This window comes from Panicum virgatum, chromosome 7N (genome assembly GCF_016808335.1).
Source record: "Panicum virgatum strain AP13 chromosome 7N, P.virgatum_v5, whole genome shotgun sequence".
NCBI lineage: Eukaryota > Viridiplantae > Streptophyta > Magnoliopsida > Poales > Poaceae > Panicum > Panicum virgatum.
In genome coordinates this window covers 7,662,589-7,681,798 of record NC_053151.1, presented here as the reverse complement: position 1 = coordinate 7,681,798, position 19,210 = coordinate 7,662,589, and the positions used below count along the sequence as shown (strand labels likewise).

Sequence of the window (19,210 nt, the reverse complement as noted above, 5' to 3'; positions counted from 1 at the left end):
AGCTACTACCGGTAGAGATATTCATTAATGGTTTATCACATCTCTAAGCCAAAACTACCTCTATGTATCGTAAGCAATATTCATTTTTTTATATAAATGCCGGTAGAGATATAAGTGCCACAAACACATATTTAATTTTCCTTCCATCAAGTAACGATACATTTATTTTTATTTCAAAAATAATACACGTCTTTCTCTTCCTTCCATAAAACAATAATGTCAATTATTATCCTTCCAAACAAATAATAACGTGAAATATAGGTGAATGTATGTGCAAAGAAAAATAAAATATGTGCAAAAAAAGTAATACGCAGGTACAAAAGTGGATATAGAAAATTATTGGTGTAAAAAGTACTATGCTTTAATTTTTTATTATGATGCCACTCAACTCACACACGCGTCTTAGGAAAGTCCATTCATCAAAGCATATCTTTTCATAGTTTGATTATACGTCCATTCATCAGAGCATACCTTTGCTAATATTACCACGCATATTATGCATCTTCGAAGAATATTATTGCAAGCAAAGTTTGAGAAAGCTAGCCACGCTTGTGCTGAGGAATCTTGTATTACTCTGTTGTGATATTACCAGTAACACACCATTTTTTTCTTTTAAAAAATCATATACAAAACTTAACATTCCAGTAAATTGCCTTCCCGTTATGGGTTTAAGTGAAAAAAACCCGTTCCATAAAACCCTCGCTGCTGCCTGTATGCAGTAGCCTACCTCAGCGCGCCGCCGCCACGCCTTCACCATGGCCGCGACGGCGCCGGCCGCCGACCCTACGGACTCCTCCCCGGCCGTCACTACCGACTCTCCCCCTCCTCCGCGGCCCTCCCCGGAGGAGCTGGTGGCCCGCGCCGTCGCCCCCGTCAAGCCCGCCTTCCTCCGCCCGCCGCCCATCCGCGAGGTCCCCAAGGAGGAGGGTAAGGCCGGCGGCGGCGGGGCCGTCGTCACGGGAGAGAAGAAGTCCAAGCGCCAGCTCAAACGCGAGCGCCAGCAGGTAACTACCGCGGTAACGGGCGCAAGGTGCTTGTTCTACTGCCTCAGGGTGTCATTCAGCTCTGCTTGCTAGATGCTTGTTGAAATGCCTGTGCGCACTAATGTAATTGCTCCACTTTTGGGTGCTATTTGCGTTGTGCTGTAACTTGTTCCTAACAAAATCGTGTGGATTCCCATGGCCTGTGTGTCTGTGTATCAAAATACTGCCAGATTGATGAGCTCTCAGCTATTGTTGGCACTGCAGTAATCGTATGCAGCATATGAGCCGCTGCAATACTTTTTAGGGCATATTTTGGTACTTGCAGTTTGAACCTTTTTTGTTCTTTTTCTACAACATGCATGAGAATTGCGTGTCTTTGCATTAACTAATGGAAAAAGATGTTTCAACCTGTTTGGATATAGTTTCCGTCTACTAGCGAGGTTCAACTGGTAGCTATATGTAAAACACTTGTGGCATTTCAGGGTATTTGTTGTGTTAAATTTTGTTGAAGGATAGCGTGTTGAAAAATGAAAACCATTGCATTCTTATTTATATGATCTGTTTTTGTCTTTTTGACCTCTGCACTCACTTATTGCTTGATTTAGTAAGCTGAAACATTTTGTTTAATCTTTGCATTTTTTTGTTTAGTCAAATTTTATATCCTAAGATGGGACTTGGGAGTGACATTGCACTGCTGTGTTTCTTCTGATGCTTTGTTCCAGTAAAACAAAATAACTATTGTTTAATCTGATTTATTATTTGGGCCTCCTATAGTTTAAGTACTTGTCAAAACTGAACGTTGGCATATGTTTCTCTTTTTTTTTGAGCATATGTTTCTCTTTGTATACCTGCACTTTGCACTGTTTTCTCTATGATCATAAATATCTGCATGATTTATGGAATTATAGTGCATGTTTATACTCATGGAGTGCCATCTTTGCATGCAAATGCCCAACATTATGTTGGTGATAGCTTTATTTATTGTTGTACTGTCAATGATATCACACTAATGTCATCTTAATATGGGCAATTATGTGCTCCACTGATCTTATTGCATTGTGCAGGAACAAAAGTCTGCTTCTCATCTTTGTATTGAAGTAGGGAAAAGTGGAAATGTGGACTCATGCAAATACGGTACTTCTTGCCGTTTCAGCCATGACATCAATGCTTATCTGGCTCAGGTATTGTTTTATTTGGTTATATATACGGATATTGAACTTTGTAACTTATTTAATTTTAAAATTGCTTTTCTATCACAGAAACCAGGTGACCTTGAAGGAACATGCCCATTTACCATGTTGGGGCAGTTGTGCCCATATGGATTAACTTGTCGGTTCCTTGGTACACATAAGGATAACCTTGCTCCTCAAAATCATTCAGAGGGGAACCATGAGAGAAATCCTTTGAGCAAAGATATTCAGAAGCTCTTATGGAAGAACAAATATAAATTTCCCAAGGCTAGTGCCCAGATCAAGCTTCTCGGTCTTAAGGTATATAGTCAAGTTTTACCAATGTCTATCTCTGATCCCAAATTTCTTTTTTTTTTCACGTGCTTCGTGATTTTGAACAGTACAGTAACATTCTTTTGAACATTACTTAATTTCTTGGAGTATATATATATATGAATTTCATTGTATTTAATTTATTTCTTAAATGGTTATCAGTTACTGATCATGGGTGCATAATACATAGGGTAGTGGTAAGCTAATTTCAAGGAACTGGTGTAGTTTTATCGCTTTCCCGATCTTAATGCACCTCTAACTGTGAAAATTTGATGCTCAAATCTTTCTTTTTACTTTCTCAAAGTGTGCAACCTTGCATTGGGTAGGTGTTTTCAACCTAAGCATGTATATACCAGTGTGTATATGTTGCATTCCAAAATGTATGGTAGTAACATAAAAATAAATATTACATTCGCAGTAAGGTTCACATGTTTCTGCTGATATTTACAAAATGCCACCAAAAATGATTTATGCTCTAGTATCATTCTGCAGAACAAACAATTTCATAGCAAATTATAAAAAAACGATTATGCCATAGTATCAGTCTGCGGTATGAATGTATGATGAATTACTAGTGCGCTAATGTAATGCATCTACCGAAAGGGAAGGTGAGCTTTGTTAGTGCTTTACTTCTTGGACATTTAGTAATTAGTCGTGACAAAGGGATTTCAAATTGGAAATATCACGGCAGGTAGCACACTAATACGATTTTATCAGGAATTGAAATTGATCCATGCATTTTAAAGCGCTATTGTATTGTATTCTTAACTCTAGACAACAGATTCATGTTGCTGCTATTGGTACCAATGTTATGAGATCATTCGACTAATCACGATTAGTCATGACTAATCACCCTTATCGGTTCCTTGGTACCAATTATACCAACCGACTCGATTAGCTCGACTAGATTGCAAGTTGTCTAATTAGTCATCGACTAATCATGATTAGTCATCAATTAGACATAGAATGACTAATATCTGATTCATAATACACTCTTTCAGGTTTGTACTCCATGCTTAGGGATACTTGTTTCGTGAGATAATTATGTGTTGGACCAACCAACCATGGCTGAATTTTAATCTTTACGGTTTGCCTCCTTATTCTCTACTGTAATTTATAATTGACCATCTATTTAATATATAATATACATCGTATGTATCAGGGGATTTAGACAGGACGACTAGACTACCGACTAGGTTCGACTAGCCTCGACTAATCAGCCTGATCAACGACTAACCACGATTAGTCATCTTATCGGTGCTCTTACGACTAGGTTCAATAATACGATTTAACGATTAAGGGCAAATATTCTCTGCCCACCTTGCCTTATGATTAGTGGACAAAAATACATGTTTGGTTTGAATTTAGTACGAAGAGTTTGGATTTCCTTGCTTTTGAGGGAGATCCAAATTGTCCTTCTTCCTTCAATAGATAATTATCATGGCTATGTTAGTTTAGATAATTTTGTATAGAGTAGGACAAAGTATATCGTCAGGAATCTGCTCATGGATGATCTATGAAGTTTCTACTTAAACATGTAGTGGTGTTGGTCTACAATTTTTTTTTCCCACTCGAACAAGCAGTCCAGAACCTGTCATGGCTGCTATTTTCTGGTTACCGCTATTTTAAATCTGTTTGATATATTTATGATGCAGGATGGAAACAAGAATAAAGCTAAAGCAGCAAATGATGATAATCCAGATGAAGCATGTGAGCTAAATGACGATGACAAAACTGAATCTCTTTCTTGCATTCCCGTGAATGTTGAACCTGATCCCACTTTGTGCAAAGAAATAAATAATTCAGAGGGAGAACCTTTGGTTGTTAGCTCAGTTCAATGTGTGGAGCCAAGGCCATTAAAGAAATCAAAGGTTGAAGTTGATGAAACTCTGAATGATGGGACTGGTAATTTGTTCTTGAACTTAGATATTGTTTAAAATTCTCCTTCTACTTTTTTTTGTTTCTTAAATCTCTTCCTATTACTTAGATAGTTTTAACCCTTTGTGTGCACTACATTATGGATTAGGTATTCATGACAATGGGGCAGAATCTGAAGATCTTAATTTAATCAATGGAATAAAAGTTTCCTCAAATAACCAAAGTTCCTGCAGAGTTGACCTCATCACAACACCTCATTTACGTGAAAAGAAAATTATAGATTTTCGAGAGAAGCTTTACCTTGCTCCCTTGACAACTGTCGGGAACCTTCCTTTTCGGAGGCTCTGTAAAACCTTGGGAGCTGATATTACTTGTGGAGAAATGGCGATGTGCACAAATCTTTTACAGGTAAATCAAAATCTTTGCTCTGTTTCATATTTCTTAAATGCACTATATGATTTGCTAAAAAGCAAAGTTAATGTGTTATTACTAGTTTGATTTTCTTTGTGAGGTCTTTCCTTATGATATTTTCATATTCATATAGGGGCAAGCTTCAGAGTGGGCTTTGCTACGACGGCATCCATCAGAGGATTTGTTTGGGGTGCAAATCTGTGGACCGTATCCAGATACAGTAGCACGAACGGTTGAACTTGTGGATAATGAATGTTCAGTTGACTTCATAGACATAAATATGGGCTGCCCAATTGATATAGTTGTCAACAAGGGTGCTGGATCATCATTGCTCACAAAACCTATGAGGATTAAAAGTATTGTACAAGCGGCTTCTACTGTTACTGAAAAACCGTTAACTGTTAAGGTAATGCTGGTGCTGGTGCAGCCATTTAATTTTTGAGGATGGCTAATTAATGCACGAGGGCTAGGTTTTTGTATTTCACACAGATGAAGAGATGCCTTGCTATATGCACCCTGACATGTATTTATGGTGCTAGACATGTGACAAATTGCTGAATTGTTATACTGATGTTCCTCTCTGTTGTTTGGTTTCAGGTAAGAACAGCTTTCTTTGAGGGCAGGAATCGTGCTGATTCTATAGTTTCAGACATATACGACTGGGGCGCTTCAGCCATAACAATACATGGTCGATCACGGCAACAACGCTACAGCAAACTTGCCGATTGGGACTATATTTACCAGTGTGCACAGAAGGCCCCTGATAATTTGCATGTCATTGGAAATGGTGATGTATTCTCCTTTACTGACTGGAACAAGCATATTTCGGACTGCTCCAAAATTTCCACTTGCATGATTGCTCGAGGTGCTCTTATCAAGGTACTTATCTGGTATTATACATGCTTCTGCATATATATGAAAATAATGACAGCAAGATTGACCCCTTCCACATTTTCATCTCTGATGTGACTTATGTTAACCTTGTTTCCATATCCATTTACATTTGTGGGAACTCACATTGAAATAATTTTATATTAAATTTTCAAATGGAGATGCACATGTCCGGCCAAAGGAGTACACTTCAGTCAGAACAATCATATTTACAAACAGAAGATAGATTTCTAAGACTTAGGAGTACACTTCAGTCAGAAAAATTACAAACGGAAGATAGATTTCTAATACTTTTCACTATAATGTGACAAGCTTCATAAATGTTTCATCCTTCGATGTTATTTGCCTTTTGGTCTTCTGCTCTTCCTAAAGTTAAAACATCAGCATCTAGCAGCATTGTTGTTATCCAGAGCTTTTAATATGCTATTTAATTCCCTACATCACTGGAACCCCGAACCTGCACATCCCGGTTGAGCAAATAAGAGCAACTCCTCCAGCAGATTACTTACCCCCCCCCCCCTAATACCAAAAAACTCATCTTTTGGTGATTGGAGGTGCTCCAGCAGACTACGTATCCAATCCTCATTACCAAATAATTTTTGGTGATCACCAAAACACACCTCCCTCTCACCTAAATGAAAGGGATTCATCCCTCTACCCTATCAACTGATGATTGGATTTTGGTAGTATGCTGCATCAACCATCACCAAAAATTCACAAATAGTAGTTATGGAGAGAGAGTTTTTTGGTACAAGGTATGGGTAATCTGCCGAGATGCTCTAAAAGGGTGTATCCAGCTGTTCATGCTCTTTAAGCGGTCTACTTGTCAGTCAACCAAAGCTGCTTCGAATCCTACCATGGACACTAGGTTTGGAAGCATGGTGTTAATAATATCTTCTGTTTCATCTCAAACCTCCCTCATGTGAAGTTAGAATTGCAAATTTGCAACTACACTGAACCGATTAGATCAATAGCCTAGGGCATCTTTCATGCATATGTATCCTTTGGGTATTTTTGTTCTATCAAATGTCTCTTTACCGCCTCTTCCATGTTAGGATTGCAGACCTGACATGGTTTGTTGTATGCAGTTATTAGCTTAATAAGTTTCATTTAACTTCTTTAGAACATACCTGATAGGATCGTTGATCCTACCGCGACTGCGTAGCGCGTATGGATGGGAGGAGGGAGGAGGACGCTTGTGCAGCGGTCGGCGAGTAGGCGCCGTGGCTGCAGCAGGGAGCGGCGGCGGCGTGCGTGGATGGCGGCGTGCGTGAGGGAGTCGCGCGAGAGAGAGATCGCGAGAGCTAGGGGGCGGCCCTGTGAGGCCAACTGGAATTAATTCCCAGCCTAATCTCATTCCATCTAGAGGAGAGTATTTAACTTACAAATTGTCCCACACTTTAGGAAAACAAATAAAACCCTAAGGAAATAAATCGTGGCTCTCCTAGCCACTTGGGCGGCGCCCCCGGCGTTGGTACGTGATCCATGCTAGGGCCGTCGACTGCTGCGCCGGCTGGGCCTGGGCCGGCTGCTCCTGGCCCATAACATCTCTCCGCTCCTCGGGAAACAACTCGTCCTTGAGCTGGAAGTCGGGGTAGCGCTCGACGAAGGACTCCCGTGGCTCCCAGGTCGCATCATCAGAAGGGAGCCCCTGCCACTCCACGAGGATCTCCCAGGCGCCATGCTGAAAGCGTGCCCGCCGCACCCGAGCAGGAGTCAAGACCGCCTTGCCATCGTGAATGGGCGGCAATGGCGGTGTGGACGCAGGGGGGTCGCCGTGGAAGGGCTTCAGCAACCCCACATGGAAGACATCGTGGAGGCGAGACCCCTCCGGAAGCTGCAGACGATAGGCCACCTGGCCAATGCGCTCGATCACCTGGAACGGGCCAGCGTAGCGGGGGCCGAGCTTACCCTTGGGACGGCGCTCCAGCGAGAGGGTCGGCCTGTGCAGCAGGCGAAGCTAGACCCAGTCACCCATCGCGAACTCCAGCTCGCGGTGATGAGCATCGTAGTAGTGCTTGGCGTGCTGACGAGCCTGGAGGAGACGCTCGCAGACGTCGGTGAGGAATGAGTCGCGGTCGTGGAGTACCGTGTCGGCCGCCTCCGTCTAGGCCGCACCGGCGGTGTGTGGCAGGAGTGCCGGCGGGGGGCGCCCGTAGACCACCTCGAACGGCGTCACCCGAAGCGCCGTGTGGTACGAGGTGTTGTAGCAGTACTCCGCCCACGCGAGCCAGTCCACCCAGGCTCGCGGGCGGTCTCCTGTGGCGCACCGCAGGTACATGGCCAGCACTTTGTTGACGATCTCCAACTGGCCGTCCGTCTGGGGGTGGAACGCCTTGTTGAAGCGGAGCTGGACGCCGGCCATCTTGAACAGGTCACGCCACATGTGGCTCGTGAACACAGGGTCCTTGTCGCTGACGATGGATGCCGGGAAGCTGTGGAGCCGAACGATGCCGTCGAAGAAGGCGCGGGTGACTGACGACGCCGTGTACGGGTGGCTCAGGGCGATGAAATGCGCATACTTCGAGAAGCGGTCCACCACGGTGAGGATGACCGACTTCCCGCCGACCTTGGGCAGCCCCTCGACGAAGTCCATCGAGATGTCCGCCCACACCTGAGAGGGGACCTCGAGGGGCTGGAGCAGCCCGGCTGGTCGCTGCGTCGGCGTCTTGTTGCGCTGGCATGTCGGGCAGGCGCGGACAAACTCCTGCACCAGCCGCCTGTCGTGGGGGACGTAGAACTCGGCGCGCAGACGCTGTAGGGTCTTTTGGATGCCCTCATGGCCTGCTGAATGGACCAATGAGAGCACCCGCTGGCGAAGGTCGTCCTGGGCAGGCACGAAGATGCGCTTGCCGTGGAGGAGGAGCCCGGCGTCCCAGCGCCAAGGAGCCGTGAGGCCCTCGCCCTGGTGTTGTGTGGCCTCGCTGTCGGTGGAGGTAGCCGTCCGAATGTCGTCGATGAGGCTGTAGGACGGCTCGGAGATGGCGTGGAGCGCCGCTGCGTCGTCAGTACTGGACTCGCTGTCACGGCGAGAGAGAGCGTCGGCCGCGGAGTTGAGGCGCCCCGGGTGGTACTCCACGGCGAAGTTGAAGCCGAACAGCTTGCTGAGCCACTGGTGCTACGGGATTGTGGACAGCCGCTGGTCGAGGAGGTACTTCAGGCTGTAGTGATCGGTGCGGACCAGGAAGCGGCGCCCCCACAGGTAGGGCTGCCAGTGCCGCACATCCTGTACCAGGCCAATGAGCTCCCTCTCGTAGGCCGCCAGCTTGACGTGGCGGGCGGCGAACGGCCTGCTGAAGAAGGCCAGGGGTCCGGACCCCTAGTGGAGAACGGCGCCAAACCTGGTGCCGGAGGCGTCGCAGTCAACCACAAACTGCCGCTCGAAGTCCGGCATCTGCAGAACCAGGCCGGTGGAGAGTGCCTACTTCAGCGCCGCGAAAGCCTCCGCTACTTCCGCGGTCCAGGCGAAGGCCTCCTTGCGCAGGAGGCGAGTCAGGGGACCGGCGATGGCCCCGAAGTCCCAGATGAACTTCCGGTAGTATTCGGCGAGTCCCAGAAAGCCGCGGACGCCCCGAGCCGAGCGGGGCTCAGGCCAGGACGCCACAGCCTCCACCTTGGCGCTGTCCATGGCGACGCCCCCGGCCGAGATGACATGGCCGAGGCAGGCGACCGAGCTGGAGCCGAAGGAGCACTTCGAGCGCTTGAGGTGGAGGTCGTGGGCGCGGAGCGTGTTGAAGACGAGGCGGACGTGCTGCAAGTGCTCGGACCGCGAAGAGTTGTAGATCAGGATATCATCAAAGAAGACAAGCACGAACTGCCGAAGGAATGACTGCAGGACGTCGTTCATGAGCACCTGGAACGTAGCCGGCGCGTTGGAGAGACCGAACGACATGACGAGGAACTCGAAGTGGCCGTGGTGGGTGCGGAACGCCGTCTTCTCCACGTCGGCCAAGTGCATGCGCACCTGGTGATAGCCGGAACACAAGTCCAGCTTGGTGAAGAACTTGGTTCCATGCAGCTCGTCAAGGAGCTCGTCGACCACCGGGATCGGGAACTTGTCCTTGGAGGTCTTGTCGTTGAGCACGCGGTAGTCGATGCAGAAGTGCCACGTGCCGTCCGCCTTCTTGACCAGCAGCACAGGCGCCGAGAACGGCGAGGTGCTGGGCCGAATGATGCCCTGGGACAACATGGTGGCACACTGGCGCTCGAGCTCATCCTTCTGCAGCTGGGGTAGCGGTACGGGCGGACCGCCACTGGAGCCGTGCCCGGCAGGAGGTGGATCCTGTGGTCATAGGGGCGGGATGGAGGCAGCCCACGTGGCTCGGCGAAGACGTCGTCGTACTGCTGGAGGAGGACGTCGAGGAGGGGGCGCTCGGGGTCAGCGGCCAAGACCCGCAGGCTCGGCTCGAAGATGTCGTCGCGGGGGGACCCAATCCCCCGCCGGAAGACGCGGCGCCTGTGCCACGTGAACGCCATGCAGAGGTCCTCGAAGTCCCACAAGATGGGGCCCAAGGTCCGCAGGTAGTCGACGCCAAGGATGACGTCGAAACCGCCCAGGTCAATGCCGAGGCAGCTGATGGTGAACTCCTTGCCAATGTGCAACGCGACATTGCAGGCCACCACCCCGCAAGGCACGCGGTCGCCATTGGCCACCGTCACGTGCGTCCTGGTCGTCGATGTCACCAGGCCCATGCGACGCATCAGATTGACGTGGACGAAGTTGTGCGTCGAGCCGCTGTCGAGGAGGGCTGTGAGGCGGTGACCGTGGATGTAGATAGGCACCAGCATCGTGTCCTCCGTGCGGATGCCGGCGATGGCGTGCAAGGAGACCACCGGGGCGGCCTCCTCTACTGGCAGGGCGTCGGCGTCGCCTGCCGCCGCGTCGTCCTCGCCGTCGGACGTGTAGTCGCTGACCTCCAGGAAGAAGCGCTGGCATTGGTGCCCGCGGACGTATGGCTCATCGCAGTTGTAGCAGAGGCCCTGGCGGCGACGTTCCGCCATCTCGGCCGGCGTCAGGCGGCGAAACGTCCGGGTCAGCAGCGCTGGTAGGGCCGGCGCTGGGGCGGCCCGGGTCGGCAGCGCCGGGGCTGGCGCGGCTGGGCGAGGCGCCGTCGGGGGCGGTGGCAGGGGGAGGCGCTGGGGAAGGCACCCTCGCAGTGGCCGCCGTGCGACGCTCGAAAGCCCGTGCCAAGTGCATGGCGTCTTGGAGTGTCTGGGGGGCGCGGAGCTCGACGTCGACGCGGATGTGGTCGGGCAGGCCACCCACGAAGAGGTCCGCCTTTTGCTGCGGCGACAGCTCCGGCGTGTGGCACACCATGGCGTTGAAGCGCTCTTGGTAAAATCCCGGACGGTACCGTGCCAGGGGAGTCGTGCCAACTCCGAGAGACGATTGGCACGGATGGTTGGCCCAAAGCGCTGGGTGACGAGCTCCTTGAGGCGCTCCCAGGATGGCATTTCCTCATCCTGCTCGAGGGCGTAGTACCAGGTCTGAGCCACGCCAGTCGTGGTATGAGGCGAGCCAGACGCGATCTGAAGCCAGGGTGCGCTGGCCGCGGAAGAACTGCTCGCAGCGGTGCAGCCAGTTCAGTGGATCTTCAGCGCCGTCGTAGGAGGGGAAGTCGATCTTGTTGAAGCACGGAACCCCCAGGCGCTCGCTGGCACCGCCGTGCCCTTGCGCCCCGGACGCCCCGAACGAGGGCATGGTGAACCCATCCGGAATCGGCGATGGCAAGTGGGGGAACGGGATGCTGGTGATCGGCAGGGACGGCGCCGTAGTGGACGTAGTGGGTGCCGCGCTCGTGGCAGCGGCGGCCGACGAAGAAGAGCCTGCCATCGTCGTGGATCCAAATCCTGGCAGCCCGTAGGAGAAGGGCGCGGTGGAGGTCGGCGCGTGCTGCGACTCCAACGACGTCAAACACGCCTTGATGTCGTCCAAGGCGTCCAAGGCATCTAGGCGACCGAGGACCTTGGTCATCATGGCCGCCAGTCCGTCGATGGTCGTCGGTGTAGGGTTCTTGCCTTCGTCGCCTGGCATAGCTGATACCAGGTTGATAGGATGGTTGATCCTACCGCGACTGCGTAGCGCGTATGGATGGGAGGAGGGAGGAGGACGCTTGCGCAGCGGCCGGCGAGTAGGCGCCGTGGCTGCAGCAGGGAGCGGCGGCGGCGTGCATTGAGGGCGGTGTGCGTGAGGGAGTCGCGCGCGAGAGAGAGAGAGATCGGAGAGCTAGGGGGCGGCCCCGTGAGGCCAACTGGAATTAATTCCCAGCCTAATCTCATTCCATCTATAGGAGAGTAACTTACAAATTGTCCCACACTTTAGGAAAGCAAATAAAACCCTAAGGAAATAAATCGTGGCTCTCCTAGCCACTTGGGCGGCGCCCCCGGCGTTGGTACGTGATCCACACCGGGGCCGCCGGCTGCTGCGCCGGCTGGGCCTGGGCCGGCTGCTCCTGGCCCGTAACAATACCAGGATGTTCATGGATAATAGTCTGGTCACCATCAGTATTTACACATTCAAATCATTAACAGATCACATGCAAGACACTGGCAGTAAATTTCTTCCAAAGGCATTCCAACACCTAAATAGCAAAGTCAGGTAATATGGTTGAGATATGCTGGTTAAAAGGACAGAAATTTTAACCTCCTGCTAAAAAATTGTAAATGACATTGACATATCAAGTTCGTTCCACCACTGCAGGAGACAAATGCATACTTTCTGTGCTGCTTATAATTGCCCCATTCTTTGTTCACAGTTGTTATTACTAACTTGCTTTTGTTCCTCATGAATATCCATGTCTATAGTGGAATGACTTTTATACATTGTATGACTGATTCTGTGCTGATGCATGACGCTTCACAGCCTTGGTTATTTACTGAGATAAAAGAACAAAGGCATTGGGACATTACATCTGGTGAGAGATTAAATATCCTTAAAGATTTTGTGCATTTTGGTCTAGAACATTGGGGCTCTGATTCCAAAGGTGAGTTGTCTTTTCTTATCTCTGTAATAAACATTATAAGATCATTAATGCATCAGTTTTCCTATGTTGCAATGTCAATTCATGAACCTTCTGAATGTTCTGGTTTTGTGATTTTTTCCAGGTGTGGAGACAACACGCCATTTCTTGCTAGAATGGTTAAGTTACACCTGCCGCTACATTCCGGTTGGTCTGCTGGATATCATCCCTCAACGATTGAACTGGAGGCCACCAAGCTACTATGGCCGGGATGACCTTGAAACCCTGATGGCATCTGATTCAGCAGCTGACTGGGTAACCAGAACACTCTTTTTTCCCCCTTTTTCCTTGGTGCTGTACATACTACTAAGGACATGGCTGAAAAGCTGATATATCTGTTCTGTGTACACAGATAAGGATATCTGAGATGTTGCTTGGTAAAGTTCCGGAAGGATTTACCTTTGCACCGAAGCACAAGTCTAATGCCTATGATCGGGCCGAAAATGGCTAAACACTCACCAGGCATGGGACTGCATTTATTCAGAGTTAGCCACAGCCTCTGAGGTCCATGCTGCCCTCATTATGTTTGAACCCATCATGTAGTGTAACATGATTTTTCCTTTATCCAAATGGCGATTGTATCAATTTGAATATAGGGTGCCAATAACTGAAAGACATTCCAATTCTCGATTCAAAAGCAATATTTGAATAATTTCAGTGGATTTCGGAAAGGCTCGTATGCGTTAGTGCAGCACCTTCAAATATCTTCGTGTTTGTCAGAGCTCAAATCTTTGGCAATCTATTCACATTTTAGCAGTGTCACCACTCATTTTTCTCTGCTGTTCATCGTCCCACTTGTCTAGTCAACCATCTTGCCGAAACCTGGAGGATTTGTTGGAAGCTAGAGAATATACTGGCTGCGTTGTTCTGGATGATTCCAGACCATGCTTCCAAGTATCAGCTGTCGGTGCTTGTACAAAAAGTTGCCTCATTTCCAGACAAGTGCTAGTGCCAAGCGTTCCTTTGCAGGGTGTTGACGCTAATCTGGTCAACACACCGGTGCGCGCGCGGATCGCAAATGATCTTCCCCAGCGGGCTTCAGATGGCGACCGGTTAGACCGGCCGCTCCAACCGGTTTAATCGGTTGAAGGCAGAAACACGCGAAACCTAGGGCCTCAAGCTCGTGAGGGACCCCGTCGGAGCTTGAAGAACTAGGGTTGTCTTGAGGTCGGCAGGCCACTCAAGACGCCCTTGAATGCCGTAGAGACGAGCAAAGAACAACAAAGGGGTTGGAAAAGATTAGGGTTTGAGAGATTGAGTAAAGAAAATAATTTTGATACGATTGTGGTTAGAAAACCCTTAATCGGCCGCAGCCTTTATATTTATAGGCCGGGGAGGACGTACCTCTTCCAAATCGGGTTACAATATGACTCTTAACATGAAACCCTAACCCTACTCGGATTACAGGTCCAGACCGGTCAGACCGGTCGGCCTCGGTTATTGCCAATTTTGGCCTCCAACATATGCCCTCCTGTCTTTTTGGTGAGCTATGCAAGACAAAAAGCAAGTACCTAAACATGCTCTAATGATACAAAATTACAACTCTAGCACTGGCCTAAAAATAATGTTTAGGGCGATATCCAAATACCGGCTGTCTTCATCTTCAAGCGTCTTGCCAAACACTTGGGTAGTATTTCTTCAAGTATCTCCCATTCAGCGCCCTGGGTAGACATTCTCCTTGTAGCGTCTCCACCATATAAGAATTTCCGAAGATAACATTGACAATCTTGTATGGACCATCCCAAGCCGGCGACCACTTGCCAAACTTATTGCTCTTTGTCCTAAGAGGCAGAATTGTCTTCCAAACTAGCTCACCAATTTGAAAAGATTTAGGCCTTACCTTCTTGTTATAAGCTTTAGCCATCCGAAGCTTGTCCTTCTCAATTTCCTTCAAAGCTTGCAACCGCTTGTCGCTCACTTCATCAATATTATCCATCATCAAGTCATGATAATCAACAGCGAAAAGGTCATTTTGTTTAGCCAATCTATAAGCGTCCAGATTTACCTCAATGGGTAAAACGGCCTCTTGACCATAAACAAGCTTAAAAGGAATAACTTTAGTAGCACCATGTCTAGATATACGATGAGCCCATAATGCTTCGGATAAAACCTCATGCCACCTCTTAGGATTTTCTTCTATCTTTTTCTTGATGAGCTTTATCAAAATCTTGCTACTAGACTCGGCCTGACCATTGGCCTGAGCATAATATGGAGATGAATGGAATATCTTAATTTTGTAAGATTCGGCAAATTCTCGTACCTCCTTTGAAATAAATGACGAACCTTGATCTATTGTCAAAGTTTGAGGAATGCCGAATTTATGAATAATATGATCCGTAATGAACTCAATTACCTCTCTATGTGTCATATTCTTCAAAGGTACCGCTTCGGTCCATTTAGTAAAATAATCCGTCGCTGCCAACATGAAGCGATGCCCTTTTGAAGATGGAGGGTTAATTTGACCAATGAAATCCAAACCTCATCCTCTGAATGGTCAAGGCTTAATGATAGAATGCAACAATGCAGCGGGCACCAACTGAATATCACCAAACCGCTGACATTCTTCACATCCTTTATAATATCTAAAACAATCCGAAATCATACTTGGACAATAAAAACCGGCTCTCCTAAGCAACCACTTCATTTTAGGAGCCGATTGATGTATACCACAGATGCCTTCATACACTTCTCCCATAACAACACGGGCCTGATCGGTACCCAAACACTTGAGAAGAACATCATCGGCGGTTCGACGATAAAGCTCATCGTCAACCAAAATATATTTAAATGCCAAACACCGAATATTTCTCTCTGCACCACGACCAGGGTCCTTTAAATATGATATGATAGGCACCCTCTAATCTTGCACTTCGGCCTCAACCTTTTGAGTAGAATTCTCGGCCGAATTGTTGTTCATGCCACCCTCAGCAGTCAGACCGGTCTCTGGACCGGTTCGTCCAGAACCAGTCACTCGGCTTTAATTCGCATCAGCTTTCTAATGTTGAAATATTTCTTCGTCACATTATAGCCTGATGCTTGTTGAACCAGAGCATTAGCCTTTTCATTATCTTCTCTTGGAATATGTCGAATCACGAATTCATCAAAGCAAGAGATAATATCAAGGCATTTATCAAGATATGCATTCAAAACTCCATTGTAACATTGGCATACCTTGAATACTTGCTGCACCACCAGAAGTGAATCACCAAAGGCTTCAACATGCTTCACGCCCATGGATTGCAAAAACTCCAAGCCAAATAGAAGTGCCTCGTACTCGACTTGATTGTTCGTGCAAAACTCTTCCAATTGGTTTGATAACTCAAAAACAGCACCACTTGGAGAGATAAGAACATTACCAATGCCAAATCCTCTCCCATCATCACAAACCGATCCATCAAAATATAATTTTCATGGTGTGCAATAATATAGCCTACTTCCAAATCATGGTCATCATTAATCCGATGTTCAACAATAAGATCCGCTACAATTTGGCCTTTTACCGATTTCAAAGATTCATAGGCCAAATCATATTCTACAAGTGCATAAGCCCACTTGCCGATTCTCCCACTCAAAATCGGCTTTTGTAACATATGCTTAATAACATCGGCTTGACAAGTTACTATGCATATACTAGATAACAAATAATGCCTCAACTTGGTACAAGCATAGTATAAAGATAAGCACAACTTTTCAATAAACGTATACCTTGTTTCTGCATCAATAAGTCGTCGGCTCAAATAAGTGATAATATACTCTTTCCCTTCAGTTTCTTGAGTCAAAACAGCACCAATAATTTTATCTTTCGCAGCCACATAAAGCCTGAAAGCAACCCCTCTCCTAGGCGCCTTAAGCACCGGCGGTGAAGACAAGTAATTCTTAATCTTCTCAAATGACTCTTGATGTCCTGCCCCCCAAGTAAATTCAGCTTCATCTTTTAACCGAAGAATAAGAGTAAAACAATCAATCTTCCCGGACAAGTTAAATATAAACCTTCTCAAGTAATTCACCTTGCCTAAGAACTTCTGCAAATCTTTCTTATAAGTTGGAGCCTCAACATGCTTCATGGCTTCAACTCGCTTTGGATTAATTTCTATGCCTTTCTCATGAATAATAAAACCTAAGAACTTCCCAGCCGATACTCCAAAAGCACATTTGAGTGTATTCATCTTCAAACCATACCGACACATTCTTTTAAGAGCCAACCTTAAATCAGTCAAATGATTTCCCAAACCGGCTGATTTAATCACAATATCATCAGTATAGACCTCCAATATAACACCAAGTAAATCATGGAAGATCAAATTCATAGCCATTTGATAAGTAGCACCGGCATTCTTCAAACCAAAAGTCATGACAACCAACTCAAACAAACTGATAAATCCCGGACATCTAAAGGCCGTTTTAGACATATCTTCTTTGGCCATAAAAATCTGATTGTAACCGGCGTTACCATCAAGAAAACTAATGACACGATGTCTGGAAGCCTCATTAATCAACATATTGGCAATAGATTTAGGATATTCATCTTTGGGAGTAGCTTTATTAAGATTTCTGAAATCAATGCACACTCTAATCTTGCCCGAATCTTTCTTCTCAACGGGCACAATATTAGAGATCCACTCCGCATATCGACAAGATTGAATAAATCCAGCTTCCAACAAGCGATTAATTTCTTCTTTGATTCGGTCATTCATAGCAGGATTAAATCGCCTAGTAGGTTGTTTATAAGGTCTAAAACCGGCCTTAATCGACAGCCGATGCTCAACCAAATCACGACTCAAACCAGGCATTTCAGAATAACTCCATGCAAAGCAATCCACATACTCTTTCAACAACTTTATTAAGTCGACTTTATACTCAGCTGATAAATTTGCATTTACAAATGTTGGCCTAGGAACACTACCATCTCCAATATCTACCTTTTCTAAAGGATCAGCCGACGTAAACCCCTAGCCTAACTTGTCCATGTCTTCAATGTCCTCAATGGCCTCGCACATATCGTTCATCCACGACCAACAGTGCTCGATCCTCTCCATCAACCAGTCTGCATCAGACCGGTCTGATCGGTTAGACTGACCGGTCGGCTCTGTGAGCCGATCTGATGACCGGTCTGGACATCCGGTCTGACCGGTCTTGCCTGAGTTGCTTGCTGCACTCATTTTATTTACAATAATGTAGCCGATTCTCCATCGGCTTTAGAGTAGCAGGCACAAACCCATCCTTGGTGCAACTGATCAGTTCGAAATCAAACAAATCCAACCCAGAGAGACACTTGATATCATCATGCACACCAAGAGTGTTGGAATCGGCGGTTGCAATGTAGGATGAAGTATCGCCATGGACTACTTCAACCTCATCACCGATCCACTGAATAAGAATTTGATGCAAGGTAGAAGGCACACATTGATTGGCATGAATCCAATCACGTCCAAGTATCAAGCTGAAATTACCTTGCACCTCGGAGACGAAGAAGGCTGTTGCTAGCGTCTTGCTTCCCACGGTCAACTCCATCGAAGCCACCCCTTTAGCACCAATAGGGTCGACTCCACCTATGCCGCTGACCGTTATGTTCGTCTTGATTAGCTCTTCATCTGTCCCTCCAAGCTTCTTGTACAATGAATAGGGCATCAAATTTACTATTGCCCCTCCATCAACAAGCATGCGAGAAATCGGTCTTCCATTAATGTGCCCCCTCATATAAAGGGCTTTCAAGTGATTGTACGATTCCTTTGACTTCTGGAATACAACCTCGCGTGGCCCGAAATCCAGAAGAGCCGCTTCCTCCTCCTCCGAAACGGTGTAGTACTCTTCGGAGAATCGCACAACATTTATCTCCATGTTGCTACGCGCCGGAGAAGCCTCATAATCCACCAGTTCCTCATCACCCAAATCTACAGGAACTACTGGAACTTCATCGCGTGAAGCCGAAGTAGCCGCTTTGGCTTTCTGCTCGACACCAGGCTCGACCGGTCTGATCGGTTGCACCTGGCAGTCAAACCGGTCCTCTGCACCAGTCAGACCGGTCACCTAACGCGGCTCGACCGGTCCTGTTGACTGCACAGTGGGCTCGGCCCGCCATTCTTTGCCCTGAGGAACCATTGGCCGATATTTATTAAAGTGCTCATCTCTGAGCTTCTCGGCCTCTTGCTCCTTCTGCTCCTGGCGCCTTAAGCGCTGCAATCTCTTCTTTTGAGAATGGCTCAAACCCGGCGGGCACCACCTAGGTTGATGGTACTTGTTCGCTGAGCCACTGCTGCTGGCCTCATGATCATTGGCCAACACACGCTTCTGGGAATCATTTTGAGCCAATTTGCCAAATACCATCGGCTTCTTTCCAACATCTTTGACCACCACATTCACATCACCGATCTTCACAACATCATCGGTGGTGGTCTTCCCAGAATCCACTTGCATGGGCTGCACATCCTCCTCCCTCTTCTTGACACGATATTCTTGCCTTGGAGGATGAGAATGGGCCGGTCTCTGCTGAGACCGGTCAGACCGGTCGGGCTAGACCGGTCTGACC

At 47.5% G+C, this 19,210-nt stretch overlaps 2 protein-coding genes across 2 annotated transcripts; one reads left to right on the top strand and one right to left on the bottom strand.

Moving 5' to 3' along the window:
- The first annotated feature begins 740 nt into the window (after nt 1-740).
- On the top strand, nt 741-13,430 carry LOC120681924 (tRNA-dihydrouridine(47) synthase [NAD(P)(+)]-like). The gene is made up of 10 exons (XM_039963608.1): nt 741-1,004; nt 2,048-2,164; nt 2,243-2,473; nt 4,141-4,390; nt 4,512-4,771; nt 4,908-5,180; nt 5,372-5,653; nt 12,528-12,648; nt 12,770-12,939; nt 13,037-13,430. The coding sequence occupies exons 1-10, from the start codon at nt 756-758 to the stop codon at nt 13,133-13,135; spliced, it is 2,052 nt and encodes a 683-aa protein (XP_039819542.1). The 5' UTR covers nt 741-755; the 3' UTR covers nt 13,136-13,430.
- An 857-nt stretch (nt 13,431-14,287) lies between these two features.
- On the bottom strand, nt 14,288-18,522 carry LOC120680894 (protein NYNRIN-like). The gene is made up of 2 exons (XM_039962474.1): nt 18,135-18,522; nt 14,288-15,120 (listed from the first exon to the last, which is right to left on the bottom strand). Exons 1-2 carry the CDS (start codon nt 18,520-18,522, stop codon nt 14,288-14,290), a joined length of 1,221 nt encoding a protein of 406 aa, XP_039818408.1.
- Between the last annotated feature and the right edge of the window lie 688 nt (nt 18,523-19,210).

Excerpts from the sequence above, each read along its gene's own strand:
- LOC120680894 (XM_039962474.1), bottom strand. The coding sequence starts at position 18,522 with ATGGAGATAAATGTTGTGCGATTCTCCGAAGAGTACTACACCGTTTCG. Across the intron at positions 15,121-18,134 it reads CTTCGTCTCCGAGGTGCAAG|GGCATCGCTTCATGTTGGCA; the intron begins GTAATTTCAGCT and ends CATCTTCAAAAG.
- LOC120681924 (XM_039963608.1), top strand. The coding sequence starts at position 756 with ATGGCCGCGACGGCGCCGGCCGCCGACCCTACGGACTCCTCCCCGGCC. Across the intron at positions 2,474-4,140 it reads TCAAGCTTCTCGGTCTTAAG|GATGGAAACAAGAATAAAGC; the intron begins GTATATAGTCAA and ends TTTATGATGCAG. Across the intron at positions 5,654-12,527 it reads CTCGAGGTGCTCTTATCAAG|CCTTGGTTATTTACTGAGAT; the intron begins GTACTTATCTGG and ends GACGCTTCACAG.